General features: G+C 39.8%; 1 protein-coding gene across 4 annotated transcripts in view; it reads left to right on the top strand.

Moving 5' to 3' along the window:
* LOC137232005 (adenylate cyclase type 10-like) overlaps positions 1–27,979 on the top strand; it is a 38,647-nt gene that overhangs the window by 5,721 nt on the left and 4,947 nt on the right. For 2 of the 4 annotated variants that reach the window (XM_067753019.1, XM_067753020.1), the window contains exons 5-26: positions 2,921–3,126; positions 3,406–3,681; positions 4,290–4,481; positions 5,205–5,326; positions 8,359–8,403; positions 8,854–8,892; positions 9,670–9,746; positions 9,851–10,040; positions 10,532–10,587; positions 11,287–11,440; positions 11,601–11,790; positions 13,003–13,089; positions 15,056–15,327; positions 15,853–15,989; positions 16,665–16,790; positions 19,006–19,275; positions 20,124–20,453; positions 22,693–22,756; positions 23,971–24,190; positions 24,532–24,657; positions 26,991–27,163; positions 27,718–27,874. In XM_067753019.1, coding sequence (XP_067609120.1) covers positions 2,921–3,126; positions 3,406–3,681; positions 4,290–4,481; positions 5,205–5,326; positions 8,359–8,403; positions 8,854–8,892; positions 9,670–9,746; positions 9,851–10,040; positions 10,532–10,587; positions 11,287–11,440; positions 11,601–11,790; positions 13,003–13,089; positions 15,056–15,327; positions 15,853–15,989; positions 16,665–16,790; positions 19,006–19,275; positions 20,124–20,453; positions 22,693–22,756; positions 23,971–24,190; positions 24,532–24,657; positions 26,991–27,163; positions 27,718–27,874 — 3,509 coding nt within the window. The remainder of the gene's footprint in view (positions 1–2,920; positions 3,127–3,405; positions 3,682–4,289; positions 4,482–5,204; positions 5,327–8,358; positions 8,404–8,853; positions 8,893–9,669; positions 9,747–9,850; positions 10,041–10,531; positions 10,588–11,286; positions 11,441–11,600; positions 11,791–13,002; positions 13,090–15,055; positions 15,328–15,852; positions 15,990–16,664; positions 16,791–19,005; positions 19,276–20,123; positions 20,454–22,692; positions 22,757–23,970; positions 24,191–24,531; positions 24,658–26,990; positions 27,164–27,717; positions 27,875–27,979) is intronic. The other 2 variants (XM_067753018.1, XM_067753017.1) reach the window with 2 other exon arrangements.

The raw sequence follows: 27,979 nt of genomic DNA, 5'->3' as shown, positions 1-27,979 counted from the left end.
ACTGCTTCACAGGAGTCCAGAAACCTCAAGGGGTTTCTGAAGTTAGGGCAAAAGTTGGCTCTAGCTATTCATTTGTATTTTGAGGAACAGAAGTGAAGAATCATATTGTGAGTTATATGGCATCTCTCCTATCCTACCATCTTTTTTTGTTCTGGTTTTTGTTTTATAGGTAATTCATAATTGATACTGTACATAGACATATTTATATACTTTAGAAACCATCGCCACAATCAAGATAACGAACATATTCAACACTCGCTAAAGTTTCCTGTGCCCCTTTATAAACTCTCCATCCCACTACTCCCCTCCCCATCCCCAAGCAACCACAGATCTTTCTATCATTGCTTTTTTTTTTGGCCAGCTTGCGGGATCTTAGTTCTCTGACTAGGGTTATTTGTACACTTTTTGATCTACAATAGGATTATTGTCAATTTTTGGCTATTACAAATAAGGCTGCTATGAACATCTGTATACAAGTCTTTGTGTAGACTTATGCATTTATTTCTCTTGGTTAAATACCTAGGAGTGAAAGGGCTGAGTCATAACGGTAGATGCGTGTTTAACTTTTTGAGAAATTGCTTATCTTTTTTCCAAAGTGGTTGTACCATTTTACATTTCCACCAGCAGTGTGTAAAGGTCCCACTTTCTCCATGTCCTAGTCAACATTTATTATTGTCTGTTTGTAGAACTTCCTTTGACGTTTCTCATAGTGTGGGTTTGCAGGAGATGGGTTAGTTTAGCTTTTGTGTGTCTGAAAAAAACCTTTATTTCACCTCTGGTTTTGAAAGGTATTTTCCCTGGGTATAGAATTCTAGATTGACAGGAATTTTTTCCTCTTACATGAAAGCTGTTGTTCTGCTGTCTTCTAGCCTGCAGTATGTCCAACAGGAAATCTGCTTTCATCTATATTTTTGTTTCTTTGTATATAATGTCTCTCCCCTTCCACCCCAGCTGCTTTTTGATTTGGTTTTAGGTAATCGGATTGTGATGTACCTTGGTACAGTTTTCTTCATTTTTCTTCTACTTGGGACTCATTGAGATTCTTGGATCTCTAGGTTTCTAGTTTTTATAAAATTTAGAAAATGTTCTGCCATTATTTCTTCAAATAATTTTTTCTCTCTTCCTCCTCCTCTGTGTAGTTACACACATATTAAGCTGCTTGAAATTGTCCCACGACTCACTGATGCTGTGTTCATTGTTTTTCTATCTTTTTTCTCCCTGTGTTTCATTTCGGATGGTTTCTGTTGCTATGTTTTAAAGATTACAGATCTTTTATTTTGAAAAGTCTAATTTGCCTTTGATCTAATATATTTTCTTGTGTATTTTTGTAGTGTATTTTTCATCTCAGGCCTTGTGGTTTTCATCCATATGAAGATACCATATCCTCCATGTCCCTACTTGTTTAGGATCTCTCTAGTTCTTGAATATATGGAATATAGTTATAACTTTTAATGTCCTGTCTGCTAATTCTTTCGTCTGTGTTATTCTACATTGGGCTTGATTGATTGATTTTTCTTCTCATTGTGGGTATATTTTCCTTTTTCTTGGCATACCTGGTAATTTCTGGCGGGTGCCAGGTGTGAATTTAACCTTGTTGAGTGCTGGATTTTTAAATATTTCTGTAAATATTCTTGAACTTAGTTCTGAGATGTGGTTAGCTTAATAGGTTTTGCTTTCAAATTTTGTTGGATAGGACCAGAGCAGTGTTTAGTCCAGAGCTAGTTTTGCCCAATTGTTGAGGCAGACCACTTCGAGTACTGTACCTAATGTCCTGTGAAGTATGAAGTTTAATACTCTGGCTAGTGGAAATGGGAACTATTCCCAGCCCTGTGTGATACTAAGATTGTTCCCTCTAATCTTTTCCGGGGGCTCTTTCCCTAGCCTCAGGTTGTTTCCTCACACTGATGCACTTAAAGACCTGAGGGGGACTCAGTTCTCTGGAGTTCTGTGCCGTTTTCTCTCTACACACTCTCCTCTCCAGCACTCACAGTGCCCTGTGACCTCTAGCTAGCTTGGCCTTCTCAGACTCCTACCTCTGTCTCCTCAACTCAGGGAGTCCTCCGGGCTGCACCTGGGCTCGCCCTCCCTGAGATGTGTACTGGAAACTCTCTCTAGGCGGTGAGCTGGGGTATCAGAGGGTTTGCCTTGTTTCTCATCTCTCAAGCATACTGTCCTTAATTACCTAATGTCCAATATCTTGAAAACTGTTGTTTCTGTTGTTTCGTGTATTTTTCCAGTTCCTTGGTTGTTCCAGGCATTAAAGTAAATTCACTGCCTGTTGCTGCACATTGGCCAAAAGTATATGTCTCTGCCATTCTTTTAAAACTGCTTTTTCCCTTCTTTTTAGTGTGGATTGGGTGACTTACCTAAGGGCATACTTCTCCTGGTTATAGTAATTTCTTCCCTGGCAAGCAAACCCATTTTTCAGCTGTTATTAGCAGTAAGAAATCCCCCAGGACAAGAAAAACAGGAGGCAGAAATAAAGGGTATGGTGAAGCCCGTGTGTGGTAAAGTACTGATTGTCTACTCACTGAGCCCTGGTTACATGTGAGGAGAGCTGGTGTGGTCATGGTGGCAGCAGCTTCTGAGCATAATCATTTGGTCTCTGCCATCAGGACCTAGCTGTCCATTAGAAGAGCAATTTAGAGACAAAACTCTTGGATGCCTAGGATCCAAGAGTTTCTTCCCTCATACACTCAGGCTTGTCTGAATGTCTGTCTCTAGGTGTGTTTAAGACAGAAGGAAATCTGGGGCAAGGTATTCTTTTTGAGGGGGAGCTCACCTAATATTTCTGCAACTGTGGGTAATAACGAGATACGGCGTGATGCATAAAGCAGTGTGAGGATTCCAGACCCCAACCTTTGCGTAGTTTTCCAGCTGAGTTTGTCTATTCACCACTTGTCTCCTTTTCTCTGGATAGGTCTGTCTGCAGGTCGGATTTCCCAGGTTATTGTTGGAGACGAGCAGCGACAGTACCTCTTGGTGATTGGGCGTGATGTAGATGGTGTCCAGTTAGCTCAGCGGTTGGCTCAAGCAAATGAGATTGTCTTGTCCTGGAACTGCTGGAAGCTCTGTGAGCAGTACATGTTTGAAGTGGAAATCATGAGGGAGGATGAAGCTGTGAAGGTAGGAGGTTGGTCACATCCATTGAACGTCCTGAAAAGGCCTTCCTACTGCATAGGGCAGTGCTCTGGTGGTGCTCAACACCAGACCAGACCAACCACTGGAACTTTATTTTGGAGGGAGGTGAGGGATCTTCTCCCAGGAGGACAGACGAGGCAGAATAGTAAGGCTAAAAAGATAAGTGATAAACAAGGGAGATGGCATCCTTAGCCCCTCTATTAAGGAACCAAAGGTAATCCAGTTGGTGGGTGGGCATAGAATTGAGCAGTTTCCTTTCTATAGTTAAGAGATATGCGGATCATTGACCCATTTGATTTTGATGAGCATTTTTACAAGTGCCTCGATTACCTGCCACATTACCGGACAAGTGCTGGTAAGTTATTTTGTCCTTTATTATACCCATGCCCAAAATTTCAAAGATTAATTTTCCACATGGCTGGAGACATTTTGTTTGCTTTCCTTCTCTCAGACATTCTAAGAGCTGCCCTGGAGTTGGATCCAGACTCTGCACTTGAGCAAACCCTGCGGAAGCACATAATGAAAAACCTTTTGAAGAAGGTTATTTCCTAGCTCTTGAGTCATTGTGTGTAGACTGTGTGTGTGTTTGTGTAAACAAGTGTACATGTACAAATGTGACAACCATTTGATTGATCCAGTTCATCTCCCGCTTCCCATTGTAATACCAGCAGATTTTCCCATCTGCACCAGTTACTGTGATGACATGTCCTATAAATTTAGATTTCTCAGTCCTAGAAAATAGAAACCATATTTGATTTTTGTTTGTTTGTCCCTCTAGAAACTAGTACACTGTAAACAGGGTATAGAGTATGTGCTTGGTAATTAAGTGTTGACTGATTGTTTATATGTGAATCCCTTAGTAAGTGATATAATGACTAATAGAACTGGACATATCAAACTGTGTCTTAGAGAGGAAATATAAAAGCTTGGCAAATTTCATCAGTGAATTAGGTTTAAAGTCAAACGATTTTAACTCCCAAGTGCACTGGTTGTATATCTTCTATACCTCTTGAACCTGAATTTTAAGTTTTTTGTCTGGCATCTATAAGTCATTTTCTCATATTTACCATGGAATATAGAATTTAAATGCCTAAACATGATACTAAAAGTTGAAGTTACAGTCAAGGTAACTCACTGTGTCTTTGTAGATTGATGAAGGCCAACCTATGGAGTATATATCCGAATTCCGTACTGTGACTATGGTTTTGGTCAGCCTAGAATTCCACAAGACAGCATGGATGTTGCATTTGTGTCATCTTATCCAGGAGGCTGCCTTATACATCTCCACAGTGATAGAGAAAGGGGGTGGCCAGCTGAGCCGGATCTTTATGTCTGAGACAGTAAGTACAAGGGAACTTGACATATCAACATTAAAGGTGAGTGAGGAATAATAGTCTTAAGACAATTATAATAGTCTTATGTTATTATTATAACGTCTTATGTTATCTCTCACATAACACAGGCATAAGTCAGACTCTCTGCTTCTTATTTTGTAATAAGCTATGTTACATTAAAACTTCAAGTAATAATATTTAAGGAACGGGATGTTCTAGGTAGTTTAATTTTCAGGGTAACTGAGTGTTATCCTCCATATCTTTTTTATTCTCTTCTTGTTGAAAAATCCTTATGAAAGCATGAAGAATGTTTTTCTGGCTCTATTAGTAAAGTAAGTATAATCAGATCCTTCTGAGGTAATTTAGGAGCTTGAAAAAGAGCAGTATCATACTTGACATTATAGGTAAACAAAATATAGGCAGATGGACTTAGCTGAAGGTAGACACTAGAAATTGAATTTTTGAAAAGTTCTTAACATCGATTTTTCTTATGTTTTAGATTTCAGTTCTTTAAATAGTTAAATCAAGATTTTTTTTCTTTTTTTTTAAAATGTCCATGTTGATGTGGCCTAGAACGTCCATTTCATGAATCTTATAGAATCCTCCATTCCTAATAGAAAACCAGCCAGGAAGGGGTCTGGCTTCATTTAGGGAAGTTGGTTCAGTTGAGGCGAGCCATATTTCTTTCCCAGGTCAATTTCCCTTTTCTTTCTTTGTCACCTATCTCAGAGCTGCATGTTCCTCTGTGTTTTCGGCCTTCCTGGGGATAAGAAGCCAGATGAGTGTGCACATGCCCTGGAGAGCTCCTTCAGCATATTCAGCTTCTGCTGGGAGAATCTTGCTGAGACCAAGTGAGGAGGAAGGTGGGGCAGAGAGGAGCTTCTCAGGCCCAGGGGGCTTTTCAGGCAGTGTAGGAAGCAGTAACAAGTAGCAGGGGTTGAGGGCGTCCAGAGTCTGCCTGTAGGGGTGGGAACATGCTGAGGGAAGTCAGAAAACAAGATATATTAAGAAATTACTAGGTACAGAACTATGTACTAGATACCCAGGGGAAATGGATATAAGTTTCTGTCAAGTGGGTTGGGAGAGGGGGAAGTATAGAATACGCATAGCAAGATTCAAGCAACAAGCAAACATATAAATTAATATGCACATAATACATCTGTATGTGAAGAGACGGCTGCCTGTCTATGGGGAGGGTAGGCGTGGGAAGAGATGTTGTGGGACAGTTGCCTAGATAGGAAGGGACCACAGCTGGTTAGTGCTCCCCTTGGCTTTCACTCTTGGTCTTTCCCAGTCCTGTTGATTTTTTTGGAATTCACACTGAACTGATCTCCTGCCTCCATATTCACCCCACCCTCCCACCTACAAAAGCCTAGCCCTAATGAAGTTATAGAAAATTCCATTTTCTGTAGTGCAACTATGACATGATTTGGTTGGAATTTTTCAAATGCCCTTTTTTCTTTTTTCACTAGAAAGCTATGAGGAAAGCATGTACATGAACAGATTTGAAAAATGCTCATTCCTCACGTCAACACTGAGTCAAAGATTTGTTTGCTTGCCATACTTATTCAAGATGAATACAAATTATATCACATATTTACATAATGCTTTAACATTTTTAGAATACTTTAGTATGTGCTACCAGTGTGAACAGTTATTTGTATCTGTTACACATGAGGAAACTAAGACCACAGAAGAGTAGTTAGTAGCATACTGTAGCAAAGCTGGTAATGAAACCCAGAACTTCTGTCCTCAAATCCTGTGTTATTTTCATTACCTCACAGCTGCCTCTTTTAAAATACAAATATTCCCCAAAAGGGATAGCATATATTACTATTGTGATACCATTGTAGAGGCATACTCATAGGACATTAGTACTGAAAAGGAACTTAGAGATTATCTGATCCAACTCCTTATTTTATAGATAATAAAGATGCTACAGTTGCTTCATAGATACTCAAACTCTTAGTCCAAAGCAGATACGTGGTGGCACTTCTTTCAGGCTCAGTGAGATCTGCAGATACTCCTACAGCCTACTTTCCAGTCGTATCTCCAGTGTGAGTGTGGCTAAGCCATTCCTTTCAGTGCTGGTCTATTCTGTTTTCAAATTTTGCCTTGACCTCTGGTCTTCAAGAGTCCTGCTGTTAGCCCTTACTCCTGAATAAGATAGTCATTTCTTGGTCATTAGAGGCTATCTTACAGTGCCTTTAAGGATGCCTTCTGTGACTCTTAGACCATAACTTGGTCTTTTTTAGTTGAGAATATAGTAGATGTTAGGCACTAGATAGGATCTTAAGAGTTCATCTCATTTGGCCTCCTTAACTTAAGGAAAGTAAGATCCAGAGGTTACATTGGAAAGCCAAATAGTTTGACAGTGTTAGATCCTAAAAGCTAGTTTCCAGGTCAGTGTTTTTTTCCTTGAAGATAATGACTAATTTAGTAATTTCCCGAAGTGTGTTTGGTAGAACATTAGTCCCTTAAAAAATCCTGAAAAAAATATTTTCATGGCCAAATATGTTTGGGAATTGATGCAACTATATTTCCTTCTTAAAGATTCACAATATACATTAACATCAAAGTTTCTGAGCAGTCTTACAGTAAAGAAATTTGTTATATTTGGTTTTATTCAACATTTCCCAAATTTACTTGATCACCAAACACCAAGACCTGTAAACACCCAGAAGAATGAATGTTCTAAGGAGCATATTTTGGGAAATGCTGCACTAACCAGATGCTGAAGCTTGCCTTCTTCACCTGTAATTCAAGTTTAGAGACAGAGTCTCAGAGGTGCCTGTGTGGCGTCGGTAGCAGATACTGTTGCATCAGCCTCACCCAGACCCAAAACCACATCCATGTCTCCTTTCTCAATGACCCTGTTCACCTTGGGTCATCTTCTAAGTTCCTCTTTCTAGTCTAGGAAATAACCTTCAGTTTTCAGTTCATTCACAGAAGAAAGATGATTCCCTGTGTCCAGTGATTGATCAGGCTTTTCTGGTTTGTGACTATTTCTCCAGGATATTTTTGAGACCCAGGGAGTGCAGTCTCCATATCTCATCATAACAGTTTGGCAGCACCAGAAATACTTTACATATATGAGTAAATAATATATATTTCCTCAATGAAGAACCCTTTTTAAAATATTTTTTGGAAAGGATAGAACATGGACCACCAGGAAGAGCAAGGGGGAATTATAAAGTACAACAGAAAGAAATAAGAAATAACCAAGCGGAAAAAAGTATTACTTGTTTCATTATCTTAGTCTTGCTAACAGCTGAGTTTCTGGCATGCATAAATGCATTCATTCAACAAGCATTCATTGAATAAGCCTCAAGCCAGGCACTGTGCTAGGTGTGGTGGACATAAAGAGAAATAAGACACTACCTCCTCAGCTCTGTAAACAACTAATTTTAATACAGTGAAACTTAAATGTAGGAATAAAATGCCATAGGAGCTACAAAAAAGTGCTATGGGAAGAAATAGTTCTCCCCAGAGGTACTAGAGAAGTCTTGACTATAGAGATGATTTTTTAGCCAGTTGTGAAGGAAAGGCGCTCAGCAGGTGGAGAAAGTGGGGAAGAGTATTTTAGACAAGGAAACATTGTGAAACATTAGCAGATTTTCAGTCATTCTTGGGGTGGTATCAGGACCAACTGCCTAGTTCTTGTCTTGAGTGTCTCTGATTCACCCTGGGCAGTGGGCCCAGTGAGTGAATATAAGAGTCCTCAATCCTGTCCTTAGAGGAAGACAGGAAAATTTGGATGGTCTGGGAGACGTCAGTGTTAGGATTGTTGCCACTTTTTGTGCTCTCCGTGAACAACTGAAAGTCGTTCATTTGTAAATTTAACTTGAAATTAATTATGCTTCATTGCACCTTCTCTCTCCAGATGTATATCTTGTTACCTGTCACATGAAATTTTCACGTCAGTCAAGTAAATCTGCTTATTCTGTTATGCATGAATTGTTCATCGCCACCTTTGAGCCTTTGCCTCACCTGGAATAGTATATGCCCTTTTTAAAAATAATTTATATTTCTAGTGCTTTTCCATCCATGGCCTAGGTAGGACCACTTTTCCTTCCGCCTCTTCCTATTTCAAACACCTTCTGTGTTCTAGCCATCTTGAACTACTTAGTTTTGCACAAATACACCAGGATTGCTAAAGCCTGTGCCTTTTCCCACTGGACAAAATGCTGTTGCCTCACTTTGGCAGTACTCCAGGTTTCAAGGTCTGATCATATGTCCTCTCCTTTATGAATACTTTATTTCTAATCTCCAGTATCAGTTAATGCATCCCTTTCTTTGCTCTGTTAATTGCTGTATTGATCTCTAATATGTAGTATTTTCTTGCTAACTTATGAATATATCTCTTCTCCTCCCTCAATCTCCACCACCAGCCCAGACTGAACTTCTCCAGGACAGGGTATTATAAACATCTAGCCCAGTACTTGGTACTGTACATGCTTCTCAGAGCTTATTAAGTGAGTGAATGTATGCATGTGTGAATGGATGAATGAAAAAATATTACTCCTTTTAAAAAATTTATTTCAAAGACTAATTTGCTTCAGCAAGCCTTCCATCAGCAGCCTGACATTCTGAGTATTCCTTTACTCTCACACTCTGGCATTATTTGATCCATTAACCCTGTATAGATCTGTTGATCTACTTTTCATTTTGGGGTTTCATGTGAAGCAGCATGGTGTGGTGGAAATAACATTGGTCTGGGAGTCAGGAGGCCTGGATTCTCATTCTGGCACTAATATTAACTCTTGTATAACTCTGGGAAAGTTAATTAACTCCTTCAGTTTTTTTTTTCTTTTGTTAAATGGGTTTTAAATATTTGCCCTACGTACCTCACATGTTTGTTGTTAATTATCCCTCAGAGAATCAGATGAGGTAATGAATTTGAAAATACTTCAAAAAGCACATAAAGAGTATCTGACAGATATAAGGTGTTTTTGCTAATAATAGCTCCTCAACTAAAATTCCTAGAGTAGGGGGACCATTTTGTTCCTTTTGACTATTTCCCTAATATTCAGTACTTTGTACCCACCATGTGATGCAAACTGACAGCAGCCTCTGGCCTTTTGCATTCTGAGCTCTAAAACTAGACTTCTGGATCTAGGGAGTGGCAGATCTAGTGCTGGACTTGGTGGCTTCTGAGTGCATATTTACCCACTGTTGCTTTTCTGATCCCCAGGCTTGTTTCCATCAGTATCACCAGTGGACCAGTATTCTGTGGCATGGTTGGGGCAGTAGCAAGACACGAATATGCAGGTAGAATAGGACATTGGACTGTTCGCTCTGTGACTTAGGGGGTGATGGTAAAGGAGGTGATCTAAAAATTCTCCATCCTTTTCTTCTCTGTCTCCCTGATACAGTTATTGGCCCAAAAGTAAGCCTTGTGGCAAGAATGATAACTGCTTATCCAGGTTTGGTGTCCTGTGATGAGGTAACATATCTAAGATCTATGCTACCTGCTTACAACTTTAAGAAACTCCCAGAGAAAATGATGAAAAACATCTCCAACCCAGGGAAGATGTATGAATACCTTGGCCATAGAAGATGTATGTGAGTGTCATTATGTGATAGTTCAGTCCCATCTCTTTTATAGAATCAGGGCATAGGAATAATGAATGCTTGATTATATGAAATTAGAAAGAAAGATGCTTCTAGTACTGGCCTGCTGGAATAAGAGACATAAGAGGAGGGTTTCATATCTGAGATCTTTAGCTTTTATGTTTAGCTTTTAGCTAGTTCCTCAGGGAACAACTTCTGTCCTACAGGAAGAGAATAGCAATAGGTCACTAGTCTAGATGTTCTTTTTTCTATGTGTACTTCACAATTTATTTACTTCCCTGAGCCTGGAACAATAAATAGTTTGTCTCCCCTTCCAAAATTTTTTAGTTTTTTTAGAACTCTTTGATACAGAACTCTGGACCTCTTTAGTTGTCTGAAAGTACTTATTTATAAGGACAAATCCTCTATCTATTTAAAAACATATTATCTGTCTATCCCAATCTATTTTTAATTAACACATTTCCCTTTGTCCTTTTTCCCAGAATGTTTGGGAAGAGACATCTGGCCAGAGAGAGAAATAAAAATCACTCTTTGCTAGGTAAGTTTTCTTTTTTACCTTAAATCATATCGTTTTCAGCTGTAGATGGTTAAATGTGATTTAAAAAGCAAAATTTGAGACTAAATGCTTCTAAGCTTGTATTAAAAAATAGAGAGCAACCTTCTTAGTGAATGTGTGTTAATTTTGAAGAGGACTTGCCATTTCTTTTCCATGTTGAATGTTTAAATTTCAGGTTCCAACATTTAGTAAGAATCTTTGTAAGGGTTCTCATCTTTAGAGAGAAATCTTTAGAGGGAAATTCCTCATCCTGAGATAGTGACAGTAGCACCGAGACTGTTCCACCCACACTATATATTCCCTATCTTTATATTTGTTTTATCTAGATCCATTAGTCCATTATTTTCACAGAGCAGTGACAGACTTTGAACACTAAATTGTTATAATGGAAATTTTTACAAAAAGCTAAGAAGATGTAGTAGCCCCCATGTCCATGCGGTGCCTAGTTGTTCTAAATGTTATTATGTAGGCTCTGGAGCAAGCCCCCAAGCCCAGCATACATTTCTTTATAGTCCGGAGTTGATTTTCTGGAAAAAGACGTGAAGGCTTATCAAATAATGGAATTCTGTCAAGGATTCTGGGGAAAAAGCCGTTCTGAGAATTACCTTTACAAATTAATTCAAATAAATAAGTGTCTGCTAAAAAGCACAGGAGTGTTAGGTTCTCCTTGTCTCTTCACAGACCGGGAGAAAGAACTGGAAGCCTTCCGAATGGCACAGCAGGGAAGTTTGCAACAAAAGAAGGGCCAGGCAGTTCTGTATGAAGGTGGAAAAGGCTGTGGAAAAAGTCAGCTGTTGGCTGAAATAAACTTCCTGGCCCAGAAAGAAGGGCACAGGTAAAGACTCCTGCTTTCTGACTTGGCGTCTGTTTCTCTTGGGGCTCCTTTCCCTTGTTGGTGAGACTCTTGTATCGTTAGATTCAGCATCCTTGGGCTGGCGGACTGAGTAACCTCTCTGGATCAGGGGACTCCCAGTGACCATAGTAACGTTTACCAGGGTGTTGCCATTGAAGCTGAAGGAAGCAGATTCCAAGCAGTGCTTCTATGCCATCCAGACCCTCATGGCCATCTTCTTTGAGATTGATATGTGCCCAGCCTATTACCGGCAAGAGCGCCTCCACAAACAGCTCCATGGGATGGTGGAGGAATCGCTTCACTGCCTGTTTAATGACCTCTTCTTTGTGAAGGTAACAAAGGCAGTGGCTTTCTGAACTGGATTACTGATATTTTTGGTGGCTAGTTGGACCCAGGATTGTCTTCGAATCTAAAACACACACACACATATACATATACATATACGTATACATATATGGCCTAAGAATACACAGTCAGCAGTGGCAGGATTGAGATTTGAAAAGTCTTTGACACCAGACCCCAGGCTTTCTCCTATTTGAGGAGAGTGGATTCTAGGACTGACTCTGAAACTTGCTAGTTGTATATCTTGGTACAAATCACTTGGCCTCTCTGAGCCTCAATTTTTTTAACCTGTGAAATGACAGTAGTAGTACTTTATATGGGTTTTGCATGGATTTTAGAGGATGTAGTATATAAGAGACTGCATCGTAAATGTGAAGGTACTAAAATCTGTCACTGTGATATTGACCAGATGTGCATATCCAGCAATTATATGCATGTGTTCTTGAGTTGGTTGCAGCATTTTATTCTTTAACCTTACCTTTCTATTCCTGGGTCATGGAGTATGTCACTTGAACCAGCATCTGAATCTCAGACGCTTCCAGTGGTCTAGGATTTATGTGGTACCCAATAGCGAGTAGGCTAAGAATTCCCTGGTCCACAGCTCCATTTGTCCATCCTCCATCACTTCTCCTAATCTACCCAGCATGCAGGGCATTGTATCTAATGAAAAATAGAGAAAACAAAAATCTGTCCAGTCCCTCAGCATAGCCCTGTCTTAAGACAGGCCTTACCTGGGGCCCTGGACAAAGTGGTCAAGGAGTAGCCTCACTTTGGCTCTCAGGTCCATCGTAGCTCATGTGCCTTAGCCTAGCACAGTGTTGCAGATGTCCATTGCAGTTCTTTCTCACAAGTCTCATGCACACATTCATTCTGGTATATTTGGAATAACTGGGGTACTGGAGTTGTCCAAAGTGACATTGCTAACTCTGACCTGTCACTTTATTCCTTAGTCATGATCCTTTAAGAGTTTGCCAGAGTCCAGTATGGAAAGGAGCTATCTCTCTCTAACCACCAGTGGACTTTCAGTCTCACCCTCTGAACTGTATATTGACGTTGGATTGGTATTTGTAACCCTATGCCTAATCCTGTAGAAATCCATTCTCACTCAAAATAGAATAATTTTCTGTTCCCTTTTGAGAACCTGTATATTTTTATTAGATTGTCATTTTGAATGATAATATATGAATAATTTTCCCGGTCAGTTTCCCTTATCCTTCGAAGTTTCGCACATGGATGACCTGACCAGACAAAAGAAGGTTAAAGCATGTTTTTTTCAAGTGCTGCAGAAGGTGGGTACTTTTGCTACATACCATTAACTCTTAATATGTGGAGATGGTTTATGCTCATTTCAATCTATCCACATCTTACCTTCACTTGGGCATTTCTCGGCCTGCCTATTTATTGATATCTTCATTGTTTCTATCTACCTTTAACCTTGAATCCATCCTACAGCACAGCATACAAGGAAAGGTCTTTGCTCCTTCCTGATCCTGTTTCTTAATGAAATTTTAGTAACTTAGAACAGTAGCTTCTGGATGCAGGTTGATAGCTACTTTACCTCCTATTTATTAAAAATACAGATACTCAGGCCCCAACCTAGGATTACAGAGTCAATAATCTGTACGAGGAGATGCTGATGTAGCCATTCGGGAAAGCTATCTTGAAGTAACTAGTCAAATTTTAATAACATTCATCCTCTATACCTAGCACTTCCACTCCTAGATATATATTGCAGGGAGTCTGTTCATTGCAGCGTTTGTTTGTGGAGGTTAGGGAGGTATTGGCATGAATTCATAGATGAACACTATGGAGTGTTTATAGTGCAGAAGTTAGAAGTAAGGCAGTAGATGAAAACATAGCAACATGGAGTAATCTGAAAACAATCCTGAATATTTTATCTTTTCTTGTGGCTCAGTAATACTCCATTGTGTGTATATATACACCACATCTTCTTTATCCATTCATCCATCAACTGGCACTTAGGTTCTTTCCGTATCTTGGCTCTCCTAAGTAACGCTGCAATGAACACAAGGGTGCGTATATCTTCCTGAATTAGGGTTTTTATATTCTTCCAATGAATATCCAGTAGTGGAATAGCTGGATAAAAAAAGGATGAAATCTTGCCATTTGTGACAACATGGATGGACCTTGAGGGTACCATGCTAAGTGAAATAAATCAGATGGAGAAAGACAAATACCATATAATTTCACTCATATGTGGAATATTAGTAAATAAATAATCAAACAGGGACTTCCCTGGTGGTCCAGTGGTTAAGACTTCACCTTCCAATGCAGGGGGTACAGGTTTCCCTGGTCAGGGAGCTAAGATCCCACATGCCTCATGGCCAAAAAACAAAAACATAAACTTAAAGAAAAAAATAGTCCACATCAAAAAAAAAAATTCAAACAAACCAAACAAAAACAAACACATAGTTACAGAGAACTAAGTATTGGTTACCAGAGGGGATGGGGCAAAATGGGTAAAGGGGGTCAACTGTATGGTGATGGATGGAAACTATACCTTTTGTGGTATAATGTAATGTATACAGAAGTTGAAATATAATATTGTACACATAAAAAGTATATAATGTTATAAACCAATTTTTTAAATCCTGAGTAAAAAGAGAAATAATGAGACCTGTTATACAGTACCATTTACATAAAAACAATTTACATGACAAACCAGCAGTGCACATTTTATAAGAACATAATACAGGCAGAAGGTAATATGATAAACACATTGGCATGGTTACCTGTGGCAGTGAGGAATGGAATGGGAGTAGGGAATGTGGATAAAAGAGAATACATTTTTTTTAAAGTCTACATGAGCAGGCATTATAACTGGTAGCTTTAGCTATAGCACTCCCAGGTATTTCTGATGTGCAGCCTGTTTTGGAAATTACTGGTTTAAAAATACTGTGAATTCCCACACAGTTTGAATCTTTTGCTAAAATGAAATATTTGCAAGCTTCAAGTTTGATTTGGAGAATATTTTGATGCTTATTTCATATTTCAGTTAGTATTTTCTTGTTCAAAGAAACTCAGTACATTTCTTTAGGAATTAGATATATAAGCTGTGTTTTATATTTATAAAGTAAAATATTACCTGGACTAAGAATACATTTTACTCTGAAAATCCCAGCCTTTGTTGACATTTTATTTAAATTGTTGATGGGAAATTCATGGTAGATTTGAAAATCAGATGACTTCATTTCTAATCAGAGCTTGTCATTGTTTCTTTACTGTTATTTCCAGGCAATGAGGGAAACACCGCTGATTTTCCTCATTGATGAGGCCCAGTATATGGATGCAGACTCCTGGGAGTTTTTGGGAACTTTGCTCTCCAGTGTGCCCATCATCATGGTGATGACATTGACCCCTACCTTCACCCTTTGTGGCTGGGCCCAGCACTTCCTGCAGAGCCCTCAGGCTATCTTTGTGCCCATTTCGAAGTTGGCAGCGACCTCACTGTTGAGAATGGCATGTTGGGAACTGGGGGTGGTGAGCATCCCCCAAGAGCTGCAGATGTGAGTGGCTAGGACTAGCTGGGCACTTCATTAAGGGAGGAGCCAGTGCCATAGTATAAGAGAAGGCTCAGGTCTCACACCGGAGTTGGGGGAGAGTATGGCATTAGAAACCATGAGGAGGCCCAAAACTAGGATTTAAGAGTAGACAGTCTCCTAGTAACCCAGTAAAGGGCTGTCTCCCCTGGGCTCTTCACCCAGGTTTTCACAGGACAGTTAGGACTTGGATGGCTTTCTTAATAGGTCCAGTATGTGCGGTCAGGCCAACTTCTGCCGGACCCTTTAGCAAGGGGATGCTAGTTCCTTTTAACATCAACAGAAGCAAAATAGTTGAGAGAAAAGTTACTGCCAAAACCAATCAGAAACTTTTTTTTACATTTCTGTGCTGCTGCTTCCCTCTGTTAGTGTATATCATCAAGAACTGACTTTAACAAAAGAAGAAATATTCCTCAGTATGAAATACCTTTATGCTTGGCTCTCTTCAAGTGGGCATCTTTAGTCAGCAATCCCCTGCTTACCTCTCCACAGCTACCTTCTCCGCAGGTGCTTTGGAAACGCCCTTTACTGTGAGATCTTATGCCAGGACCTTCTCTCTAAGAACATATTGCTCTTTCATGACCTCCAAAAGGAGGAGGGGGAGAACAGCAAGTGGGAGACCCTGTCAGGTAAGCTGAGCTTCCCAGGGTTCTACCCTGATCCCACTGCTGGAGTTCATTCTTGAACATGGCATCACCTGGTCCTAATTAGGCATGTGCCTCTTCCCTGCTGCCATCATAAGCAAGATTCGGCCTTCTTGGCTAAGTGTACTATACAAATAATACGCAACTGTGTTGAAAACACTAAATACGTGCCTCAGATAAAGTAATTGAGTCAATCTACTTTAGTTCCTTTTTGAGCAGCCTAGGAGGCGGGGATAGGAAAATAGGATTTATAAACATCAGAGAGGACTGATAAACATGACAGTCTAATAGAGAATTGCACATTACTGGTGAGAAAGATGACTTGAGGGTTTGAATGGGGGAGGGGAGAAGGGAGGAGGAAAGAGATAGAAGTATGTGTAAATCCAGAAAGGCATCCTAGAGCTGTGATGTAATAGAAGAGAGGGCTATTGAAAGGTAAACAGGAAGAGTGAGAATGTTAGGTACCGTGTGGTACAGGAAATGTTCGTTCCTAAGAGAAAATGAGAGGACAGGCAGGATGGGTGGGGTAAACCACTTTAAACGTGTATGCTCCATTTATCTTAATCCTTTCAGTTTCTTGACTAAATGTGTTTTTGTGCCTTTAAAACTACAGTCACTGAGCATGGTGTTTTCCTCAGTCATAGTCTTCTTTCTCTACAGCCAATGCCATGAAATCCACAATGTATAGTATTTCTCCTGCCAGCTCTGAAGACCAGGAACTTTATGTCTGCACAGTCAAGGATGATGTGAACTTGGATACAGTGCTTCTTCCACCGTTATTAAAAGGCAGGTCCCTTGAAGACCTCAAGTGAATCAATTACAGGTGTCATTGCACTTAGTAATTTGGTGGATGATTGCGTATAGATCCCTCATTATCATGCTAGCTTCATTTCTTCAAAAAAGAAATCTGCCTTCCAGAAATAAATTCTGGCACTGCCCGAAGAGTTCTTAAAGACTTGTAATGCTACTTGAGTAATGTTTTATGTAAGTGAGCCCACTGTTCTCTTTGAGGCTGACTGATAACCTGGGAAAGTTTTCTAGTTGTTTAATAAAAACTATGACCTGAGTTTCCCTTTGTGCATATCCCTGTGCTGGAGGAGACAGTAAGCAAGGGAGATAATGCTGCTGAGATTTAGGAAAATCCATGGTGCTGGTGAAGAGACAGTATTAGGGACATAGCAGGGGTTTAATAAAAAGAGTGCAAAGTAAGCTTATAATGACTGATGAGATAGAGAATAAAGTCGTCAGAATTGGGTAGGCATAATTAGACAGGCGGTGTTCTTTTTAGAGATGAGGATGGTTTTTTTAACGTTCTGTTCAAATGTTTGGTGGCCAGGGTACTTTATTAACCCTTCTTGAGGAATGTTATGATGGATAAGCATGCCTTCAAGTCAAGCATGGTCTTACTGAGAATATAAGACACGCATGTGAAACAGCAGTACAGAACACATTGGTAATTAAGAGCCAGGGCTCTGGCATCAGAAAAATCTGGGTACCATTGCTTCCTCCACTTAGTAGCTGTGAAACGTTAGATAAACTTATCTAAGCCTTAGTCTTCTCATACTCAGATGAGGATAATGATAGCCCCTACCTCATGGGGGTAGTTGAAGATTAAATGAAATAAATCATGGTATATAATTAATAGTCAATGACTGTTAGCTATTATAAGCTGTCCACTCTGGTGGTTTTAGGTCCACCTGGACAGTTCATATTCCTACAACTGTGATAGGCCACACTTGGCATTGGCTTTACTAACTTAGAAGCGTACAGGTCAGGAAACACAGCACTGTAGCAGTACAGGAGCAAGTGGTTTTCTTCAGTGGGGGTCCTCACGGCAGTTCCCACTGCTATTCTCTGGAGCCTCAAGGAATAGCTTACATGTGATGGGATGAGACAATGATGGATGGGTGCTTAGATGCCCCATTTCCCAACAAGGAACTGGTATCTCTTAGAATAGTCCTGGAGGCATAGTTTCTAGGCACTGTGACCTGTTACAAGAATTACTACGCTCAAGGAACCCCAAAGCTGTGGCTTACCACCAGGTATTTGTAGCTTATTCACAGTTTTCCTAGTCCAGATTCAGTTTCCAATCAGGGATCACTCTTTGCATAAGCAGTGTTACCTGGTAACTCAGCTGATATTCTAATTTTATAAGGATCCTAGGAAACAGCTAGAAAGTTAACCCAAGATCAGTATTGTCCACAGGGAAGGAAAAAGGATTTAACTCATAAGCTAAAATGAACAGTCCAGTCAGCAAGGCCTTGGTCTAAATGAAAGGCCAAAGCTACATGGTAAAAGGCCATGTAAGTTATACAAGTATTTAAGAAGGGGGCTGACATGACTATATTTGTACTTTAGGTGTACAGTTCTACCACTAGTTAATGTGTTATTGAGATAAGAATGAGAGGAAATTGGAGATGTTCAGAACAAGGTAGCATAGTGATCCAGGTGAAAATGACTACTTATACTAAAATTGTTTAGGAGGAAATATATTCAAGAACATTTAGAAAGAGAATGAGTGGGTGACAAGTTGGTTGTGAGGGAGAGGGAAAAGTTTAGAGTTATTCCTAGATTTTGGGCTTGGTGACTTACTGGTTCAATACCAACTGCTTTAATACATGGGTCAGAATATGGAGAGATTTACTAAAATGCTTGGAGTTAAGATCTTTATAGTAATTAGAGTTCTGGGACCAGGAAGCCCAGCCTCCATGTTTAGTTGAAAGTAAGAAGAAAATGGATCTACCAGCAAAAGGTTTTGGTGACCATGAGGAACAGTTTCAGTGTTGTGCTGAAAACCTGATTTTTGGTTGAATAATGAATGGGAAATGGGGACAAAAGAGGACATGGAGATAAGGCTCTTTCAAGAGATTTGGCTGAGTGGAGAACAGATGGACAAAAAAGCAAACGCTTTTTTTTTTTTTTTGAATGAACGGATTGTTAACACAGTGTATTCTATGTTAGTAGAAAGCCTGTTCATTACAGATTTTTTTTTTTTCTTCAGAAATAGCAGTGAACCAACTGGATCAACTGAGCCCAGAGGAACAGTTGCTGGTTAAGTGTGCTGCAGTCATTGGTCACTCCTTCCACATAGATCTGCTGCAGCACCTCCTGCCTGGCTGGGGTAAAAATAAGCTACTTCAGGTACTGAGGGCTCTTGTGGATATACATGTGCTCCGCTGGTGCAACAAGAGCCAAGAGCTTCCTACTGAGCCAATATTAATGCCTTCCTCTATCGAGATTATTGAACAAACCAAAGAGGAGAGAAAGTCAGGTGAGGCAGAGCTGCTCCCTTGTTCTCAGGACTGAATAGAGAGCTTTGGGTGAGGGTATCTGTGTTCAGAAAGAGTATCAATATCATATATCATGGGCCTCAGTCTCTTAAAGCTTATGTCTAAGAGATGGGGGAAATTAATTATTTTAACCATGGAAGACCCATGGTTATAGTGAATGAATAGCCTGTATTTTTCAGAATTGTCTTAATTTCAAGAATTCTAGCTCCATGTTAACCCCATGTGTTAAGTATTTGTATTTTGATTTTTGGTTCAGAAAATATTGCCGTAGTCTTTTACTGGCTTCTTAGGATAAATAATAAGAAAATAGGATAAACTGTTTCTAATTTTAGAAATTCACAAGGACGTTAAACACACATGATATTTAAACATATGAACAAAGCAAGATATAAATTAAATAGCTGCAATCTCATATTCTCCACAAAAAAGAATAAAATTGTGACATAAGCTACCCAAAGCATATATAATCCACAAATAATTTGACTTTGAAATATATTTGGACCTTATATTTGAGCAGAGCCTTTCTGTTATTTGATGTTTATAATAATTTGCAGTAAAAAAAGCTCAATTTAGGAGGAAAAACTAAGAAGTCTATCCAGTGTAGTTCTCTACCACTAGACATTTCTTCCCTGTTGTACTTTATACTAGATACAGTCACTATCACTCTCAGATTGGTATAAAATTTTTTATACAAAGGAAGCCATAATACCAAATAGGAATTATAAATAAAATTTTCTTATACACTAGCAGCATGTGCTTGGGAGTTTGCTACCTGGTAGCGTAAAAGGACTTTAAGGGAGACTCTCATTTAGGTTTTCCTATATTTCAGATGCTGGCTCTCCTCTCAGGCTACAAGAGAAACTATCCCTACCTCAAACCGAGGTGCTAGAATTTGGAGTGCCTCTATTGCAGGAAGCGGCTTGGGAGCTGTGGCCCAAGGCACAACAGACAGCCCTACACCTTGAATGTGCCTGGTTTCTTCGAGATTTGGCCTGCCGCTGTGGGAGCTGTCATGGGGGGGACTTTGTCCCCTTCCACCGTTTTGCCATCTGTTCTACTAAGAGCTCCAGTGGGACCTCCCGATTCTGTAGCTACAAAGATACTGGCTCGATACTAACACAAGTGATCCCAGACAAATTGCAGCTGCCTTCTCCCCAAGGTAAATCCAGGGGGCAGAAAGAAGACACGTGGGCAGCACTTCTCTTTATTCGTGTACTTGGAGCTCTTTATTCAAAAGGTGAAATCAGATTAAAAGAGAAAAATAGGTGGAGAGAGCCATTTCTCACTGAAGTACCAGAAATAAGAAAAGTGTGATCTCAGAGTTAAAAGGAACTTTAGAGATTATTCTTGGTTTGGTTGGCAATCTTGGGCAAGTTACATAACCTCAGTTAATTGAGGAAAATAACAATACACACTTCATAGGTTGTTGTGAGGATTAAATGAGTTAAAATAAATATATAATGTGCTTTGAATAGTGCCAGGCACGTGGTTAGTGCTCAATACGTTTTAGTTATTGTTTTTATTATTATAATTATTCAGCTCAGTAATTATTCAGCTCAGTACACATATATGGAGCCCTTATGTGTATCAGATGCTGCAGTTAGGTGTTAATAATACAAAATGAAATTATCAGTTTTGGGGGGGTGATACAGACATATAAATAGAGAATTCCAATGTGGCATGATAAAGGTGATAAAAACGGACTACATAGGAGTTGGGGTACCTAGAGAAGGGGCCATTAGCCCAGCCTGAGAAAGGAGTAAGATAAGACTCCCTTGAGTGAGATTTGAGGGATAAGTAGGAGTTAGCTACTTAAAGAAGTTTGGATTAGTGGATAGATGTTCCCCAAAGCCTATAGCCCTCTACCACATCCCAGATAAAGAGTTCACCCTCGGGAATTCCCTGTGGTCCAGTGGTTAGGACTCCATGATTTCACTGCTGAGGGCCAAGAGTTCACCCTCTTAGTTTTAACATTTTCAGTTAGCTTACCTTGTAGGGCATCCCATTTCATTCTCAGTAGCTGTTAGAAAGATTCTTTCATCAAGGTGAACTCTGCCTTCCTGCAACTTTTTCACTCATTTTTCAGAGTTGTGCCTTCTTTCATATTTGAAGACAGCTGTCAAGACCCAGGCAAATCTTCTCTTTTTCTACTTTGATAAAAGAGAAGTTGGTGTTGATGTTAGCAGGGGAGAGGGATATGGGAGAGATGGTGAATCGGTGGTGGTAAAAGACTAAAATGAAGATGTTGATCTATGATCCTACCTCTTCTGGCCAGAACATTCTTATGACTCTACGAAGGTGGACCAGTGACTTGGAGAAATTGGTCACTGGCTGATGAGCTCTACAGTCATTTGCACTGTTGTACTTTCTGAGGGGAAAGAGGAAAGTAGTAGTGAATGTCCTGGTTGGTATTATGAAGAAATCACACTATCATTCATATTTCCTATATGGCCTTTCGTTTTTGAGAGGTCACTGTCAGCTGTAGATTCGACAGCCTGGTCAGTCTAGCTGTGAGAGAGGCCCAAGACCTTTGCAGCACATCCGAACCCTGAGTAGGCTTCTCAGACCCAGGGCTGTTGTGCATGACCATGTAGAACAGAGGGTGTTATTCACACGGGCTATGCTATGATGATGCCCTGAGAATTGTGCATTGCAGTAGTGCTGCCAAATTCCAGTTTCCTTAGTTACCTTAGCCTTGCTTTACCTTACCTCAGGTGACGTAATTAAATAATCAATAATAAACTTGTGTTTACTTAACAAACACAAGTCCTCCCTATAATTATTCTCTTAGACTTCTTTTCAATCCCACCACCTGTGCTCCTGAGCCCAAATAGGTAACATCCCCACATCCTTCCCAGTCTTTTCTTTTTGGTCAGAAGACAGCTGCAGAGAAAAAGGCAAATCTAGAGGATAAAGGTTATTTAAGGCCAGCTAGGTAAAGCTGAAAATCTCTGCTGGTCGTTGTGACTCTGGTGGGATGTGACATCTTGTGCCCTCATGATTTTCTTCACTAGGTCTTAGGATCTGTGGTTCGCTCCCATCTAGTCGTAAATCTGATCTAGATATATTCTTGGATTTTTACTATTAGAATTAGTCATCAAACCAGATGGACACATTCTTTATTCATTTCTTTTGCAAACAGAATTAGGAATTGGTTTGGGAAGTTTGAGAACGAAAGGAGTTACTATTTGAATCACAAATAGTTGCATTTAAGGAAAAAATTAGCACCCTGATCTTGTGTGTAAGGCTAATTTTAAACTTAAACTTATCATTTTTATAATGGGGGAGGCAATTAGGTCATGAACTAAGCTGCAGTGGAAAGGTAGTCAGGAATTTTAAATATTCTCAGTTAATACAAATATGGGCAATTAAAGATAATCATCTCTTTCTCCCTACAGACAGTTTTCAGTTCCAGACAAAATCACCCAGAAGTCAGGAGGCCTTCACAAGGGAACACTGCAGGTAGGTGGAGATGCTGAGAGTGGGCATGGAGGAGGCCAGGAAGTGAGACACAGATAACCATTAAACTAGGGCACTCACCTTACCTGCAGACAAGGAGGGCATCTGACCACCCAGGAGCAGTGACTCTTGTACTCAGCCCAAAATTCAAGTTAACAGAGAATCAGAAAGGCAATTTTTGATTGTTTGTAGGGAAATTATTTTTTAGTGATTAAGAAAAACTTTATTTAATAGCTCTCAAATGTATTGTACATGTAGCAGATTGTTTTCAGCTATAAATTTGCCTTCTCAATTACTTTTGAGCCCAGATGATATTAAAATGATTTTACATTTCATAACTATGTACCTCCTGGCTTTCTAATGCCTGTCTTAACAACTTTACATGTTCATACCTTGAATTCATCAGCCACTCTCGTTTCCTATTATAGTTATCCAACCTGATTTCCTTCATTTTTCAAACAAAAATCTATGTTCTACATGAATCACCCCCATACTTATTGTGTCTCTGCTCACACAGTTCTCCCTTTTAAACATACTCAGTGGCATCCACATCCTTCCAGTTAACAGAATGGTCACCATCCTTCAAAGCCCTCCTCAGTTCCCACTTTTTTCAATCATTCTATCTCAGAGAGATCAGACCTCTTTTGAACTCGTGGTGCCTGTAGAAAGTGCATTGGACTAGTAGTCAGAAAGGTGAACTCTAGTTTTGGTTCTGCTCAGTAGCTGTGAGGTCATACATAAGTCACTTAACCTCTCTGAGCTTCAGTTTCCTCATCTGTAAGAGGGAGGTAATTTTTGCCTACCTGAATGGCAGGGTTATTGTAGGATAAGGTGGTGGTATTGTATAAAATAATATTCAAATATGCCATGATGGAGTTCAAATGTGCTAATAGATAAAGGTATTATTACTTACTGCTTTGTATCATTTTTATGTTTGCATGTAACAGTGTTAGTTCACTCTTCAGGTGTGGTCGTTTCCTTTAGTTTGTGAGGTACTTTGGCTTTAGGTTTTTAAAACTCCCTAATAGGGCTTTGCCATTATAGACCAGGTCCCTGACTTTCAAAACCTATGGAGCAATGGAGGAGAAAGATAGACATAGAATTAATGAATTATAAAGGAAAGCTTCCTGGATAAAGTGGCTTTGAGAACTGGTAATGCCTCAGCAAGAGTGGCTACTGGGTGGCCACTCTCAGCTCTTCATCTTCTCTCCACAAAGAACAGAGGAAGAGTTCCTGGATCAAGTGAACAGGAAACTGGCTCAGACCAGCCCTGAGAAAGACATGTTAACCATGAAGCCCTGCCACTGTAAGGAAGTCCTGAAGTTAGTGCTGTCACCTCTCACCCAGCACTGCCTGGTCATTGGAGAAACCACTTGTGCGTTTTATTACCTGCTGGAGGCTGCCGCTGCCTCCTTGGACCTGTCAGATAATTACATGGTGAGCAAGCTCTGCTCTCTGCCCCTGAGCTGAGCCCTATGACTAGGGGAATTTTATAGGGATTTCTTACCATCAGGTAACTTGCAATGAAAAGTGGAGGAAAGTGGGAGAGAGAGGAGCTGTAAGGGGTCTAGGAGAAAATATGAAGTGAGAGTGAAGGAGCACCATGTGCTGCCAGCCCTGCCCCAACTCCTGCACACACACAGTCCAGCTCCCCATTTCTAACTAAATCCTGCCCCAGTTCAAATTCATCATAACCTTGATCTAGCCCTCGCCCCAGTCACACGCTTAGCAACATCTAAATCCTAATCCAGTTTCTCCATCCCTTGTCTTGTTTGGAGGCCTTCCTTTATCTGAGGAAGGCAAGCAGCCTTCTGGGCCAGCCCTCAGCATTCTCGTTTTATAAACAGCGCAAGGTGAAGATCTGTCAGTTTGAGGAGGCCACTTTCTGCTGTCTTCGGTCAGAGGTGAGGGCAGGGGGTAACCTTGAAGTCTGGGTTGTTTCTCCTTGAGGAATATCCTGTTATTTCCTTTAAAATCTCTTTTTTTGTCTGCAATTATAAATGTGATTCAAATTCAAAACAGAAATACATGTAGGAGGTGAAAGAGCGCTTACTAATCCCATGTCACGCCCAGCATAGTTAATAATTGGTGTGAATTCCACCAGCTATACACACATAGTCATATCATTATTGTTATCCATTATTTTTAAAATAGAATCATAATTCTACATTGTCTTTTTTCTGCATCTGGTTTTTATTCTTAAAAATACAGATTGAACATATTTGCATATTGACATACATCCAATCATAGTTACAGGTGCCAAGTACTACGTTACATCCATATATCAAATTTACTTAGCCATTTCCTTCTTCATGCACATTTAGGTTGTCTCTAAGTTGGGGTTATTATAAACATTTCTACAGTGAATATTTTTGTAAATATCTCTTTACTCCCTTGTGAGAGTGTTTCTGTAAGAGAAATTTTCAGAAGTGGAAATGCTAAGGCAGACAATATGAATGATTTTACAATTAATAAATATAATGCCAAATTGTCCACTACAGTATTATATGAACTTGAGTTCTTCTCACTTCTTCACATCCTTACCAGCATCAGATATTATAAGTCTTCTTTAAATGTTTATTGGTCATTTATTTCTGTGAATTGCCTGTCATGTCCTTTGCTCACTGGAGTGTATATAAACTAATTCAGGGGGATGCGGGGGTGAACAAAATGGGTGAAGGTAGTCAAAAGGTATAAGTTCTGAGGATGTGATGCACAGCATGGGACGGTAGTTAACAATACTGTGTTGTATATTTGAAATTTACTAAGAGAGTAGACCTTAAAAGTTCTCATCACAAGAAAAAAAATTGTAACTATATGTGGTGATGGATGTTAATCAAACTTACTGTAGTGATCATTTTCCAGTATATACATATATTGAATCATTATGTTATACACCTAAAACTAACACAATGTTGTATGTCAGTTATCCCTCAATTAAAAAAATCATCCCATTGTACACCTTAAAGTTACACAATGTTATATGTCAAATATATCTCAATAAAGCTAGAAGGAAGAAAAGAACATACATTTCAAAGTCTCTCCCCACAATCCTACCACTGAGCCACTGTGTCCTCTCTTTATGTATTCTACCAGAGGGGCTCAGCACACATAAATGTATATAATCTTTCCCCTTCCTTTGTTATATACAAATAGGAGCTCACTATACTCCATTCCACATCTTGTTTTAAAATAAATAAATAAATATACCTTGTAGATCATTCTATATCATTTATAACAAATTTCCCCAGGGAATGAGATTTGTATATCAAATAGGAACTCTGGGGAAAGCATGCCATGAGACATTCCATTTTCAAAGGACAAATAGGGGTAAACTTACTTATTCTGGATGAATAACTCATAACAGCAACTTCTCCCGGCCTCATTACTGTTAAATCGAACAGAACAAAGTATGTTGGAATGATTATTTATCAAGTTATAAATGATGACTTCATAAAACCATGGGGGATGTTTTGTTAGAGAGCCGAGCTTTCAAATAAAATACATAAATAAAAACTAGTTTCAGTGTGAACCTTAAGATACCTTGATTAGGAGAGTAAACCTAATGTGTATAAATGCCTTTGAATACCAAAGGGAATATTAGAGTTGTCCAAGGTATTGCATTATTTGTGTTTCAACCAAAAGGTCTTTGGAGCAAAGTTAAATAATTATTTCTTTCCCTTTAAAAGAAAGAATTATTGTGCAGTCTTCCTAAGCTTGTTCAGAAATTACCATAGACTTTATCATTTTCTTGGAGGATTTAGCCATAGAACAGGCAGGTATATGATAACCTCAAGGTAGTTCCTCAGATCCTACCCTCAAATGCACTATGGTGGTACAACTTGTTTATGAAGAGGGATACGGGATTTGGTGATATCTCAGATGCTTTCCATGGCATCTGAAGCATCTCAGTTTCTGCCCAAATGATAATCCCATCTGAGTCTAGCAGCATCACTTTCTAAATCACAGCCTTCCTCTACTACTCACTGGCAAATGTGTGGGAGATGAGAAAGGAGAGTGCTTTCTCCGTAATTCTGTTTTCTCACTCCTTTACTTGGCTCGTGGCCCTACTGGTGCCTGGTAGTGTGGCCAGGCTCTGCTGCAACTCAGCTCACTCTAGTACCTCAAGGGCCCCAAGTACACATTCCAAAATAAAAGCCAGTGTGTTATATGCAGAACCTTGTCCTTAATAATCTTCCCACATTTACATTACTGTTTCTCATTTTACCGTCTCCAGGTCTGTTTCAACATGGGACAGATCACCTTGGCCAAAAAATTGGCTAGGCAAGCCCTTCGTCTGCTGAAAAGGAATTTCCCTTGGACCTGGTTTGGTGTCATTTTCCAAACATTCCTAGAGAAATGCTGGCGTTCCTGTTCCCTGAGCCAGCCCTCAGACAATCCTAGTGAGAAGTGAGAAGCCTAGCCAACTTGTCCTGTTTCCATTTAGGGCCACAGAGAAGTAAACTAGGACCCAGCCTGGGGTTTTGCCTATTTGACTATAAAGACTGCTCTTTTTACAGCCAATTCAGTGGAGCTGAATGAGGACTTCTTTCGTTTTTGGAGTATGGTATTATCCTGTCTCTTTCAAATAAAGATACATATATGTGTATTGTGTGTACACATACACATATGTGGCAATTTAATATCAATATTATTTCTCTGATATATATACACATAATACTAAGTTGCTACCTGGTTATTGAGCTATAATAATTTATAGGAAATGTATTCAACCAAAAGAGCAATTCAAAGAATGAAACCTTTTTTAAAAAACGTCTCTGAAAACTTTTTTTTCTGGTTGAGAGGGATGAATTTAAAAGGCATATTGGGTTAGAAGTAGTGGGATCCCAGGAACCTTTCTGAGTCTGAAAGTCTGGGTGAGTAGACTCAGATTTCTTGTGGGGAAGGATAGCGGACACTGGTGAAGAATAAGGGCATGCTAACCACCCTTTTCTTCACACCAGTAAGAAGAAGCTGGCAATCCTGCAGCAGCAGGTGCAATGCCTCTCCCTGCTCTGGCAGCTCTACAACCTGGAGGCCACGGCCAGCAGCCGCAGGTTTGCCTGCCTGGCCACTCTTATGCAGGAGAATTCAGCCAAGGAGTCTGCCAGTGAAGCCCAGGTAAGCCACCCTTGGTTTACCTATGTCCTCACTCAGAAACTTAAAATGCTAGGGGGAGAGACCCTGCCAAGTCCCTGGTTAAGTGTGGTTCCACGGTAACCCAGA

This window comes from Pseudorca crassidens, chromosome 10 (assembly GCF_039906515.1).
Source record: "Pseudorca crassidens isolate mPseCra1 chromosome 10, mPseCra1.hap1, whole genome shotgun sequence".
In the NCBI taxonomy this organism is placed as follows: Eukaryota; Metazoa; Chordata; class Mammalia; order Artiodactyla; family Delphinidae; genus Pseudorca; species Pseudorca crassidens.
This window is presented reverse-complemented; position numbering and strand designations above follow the sequence as displayed.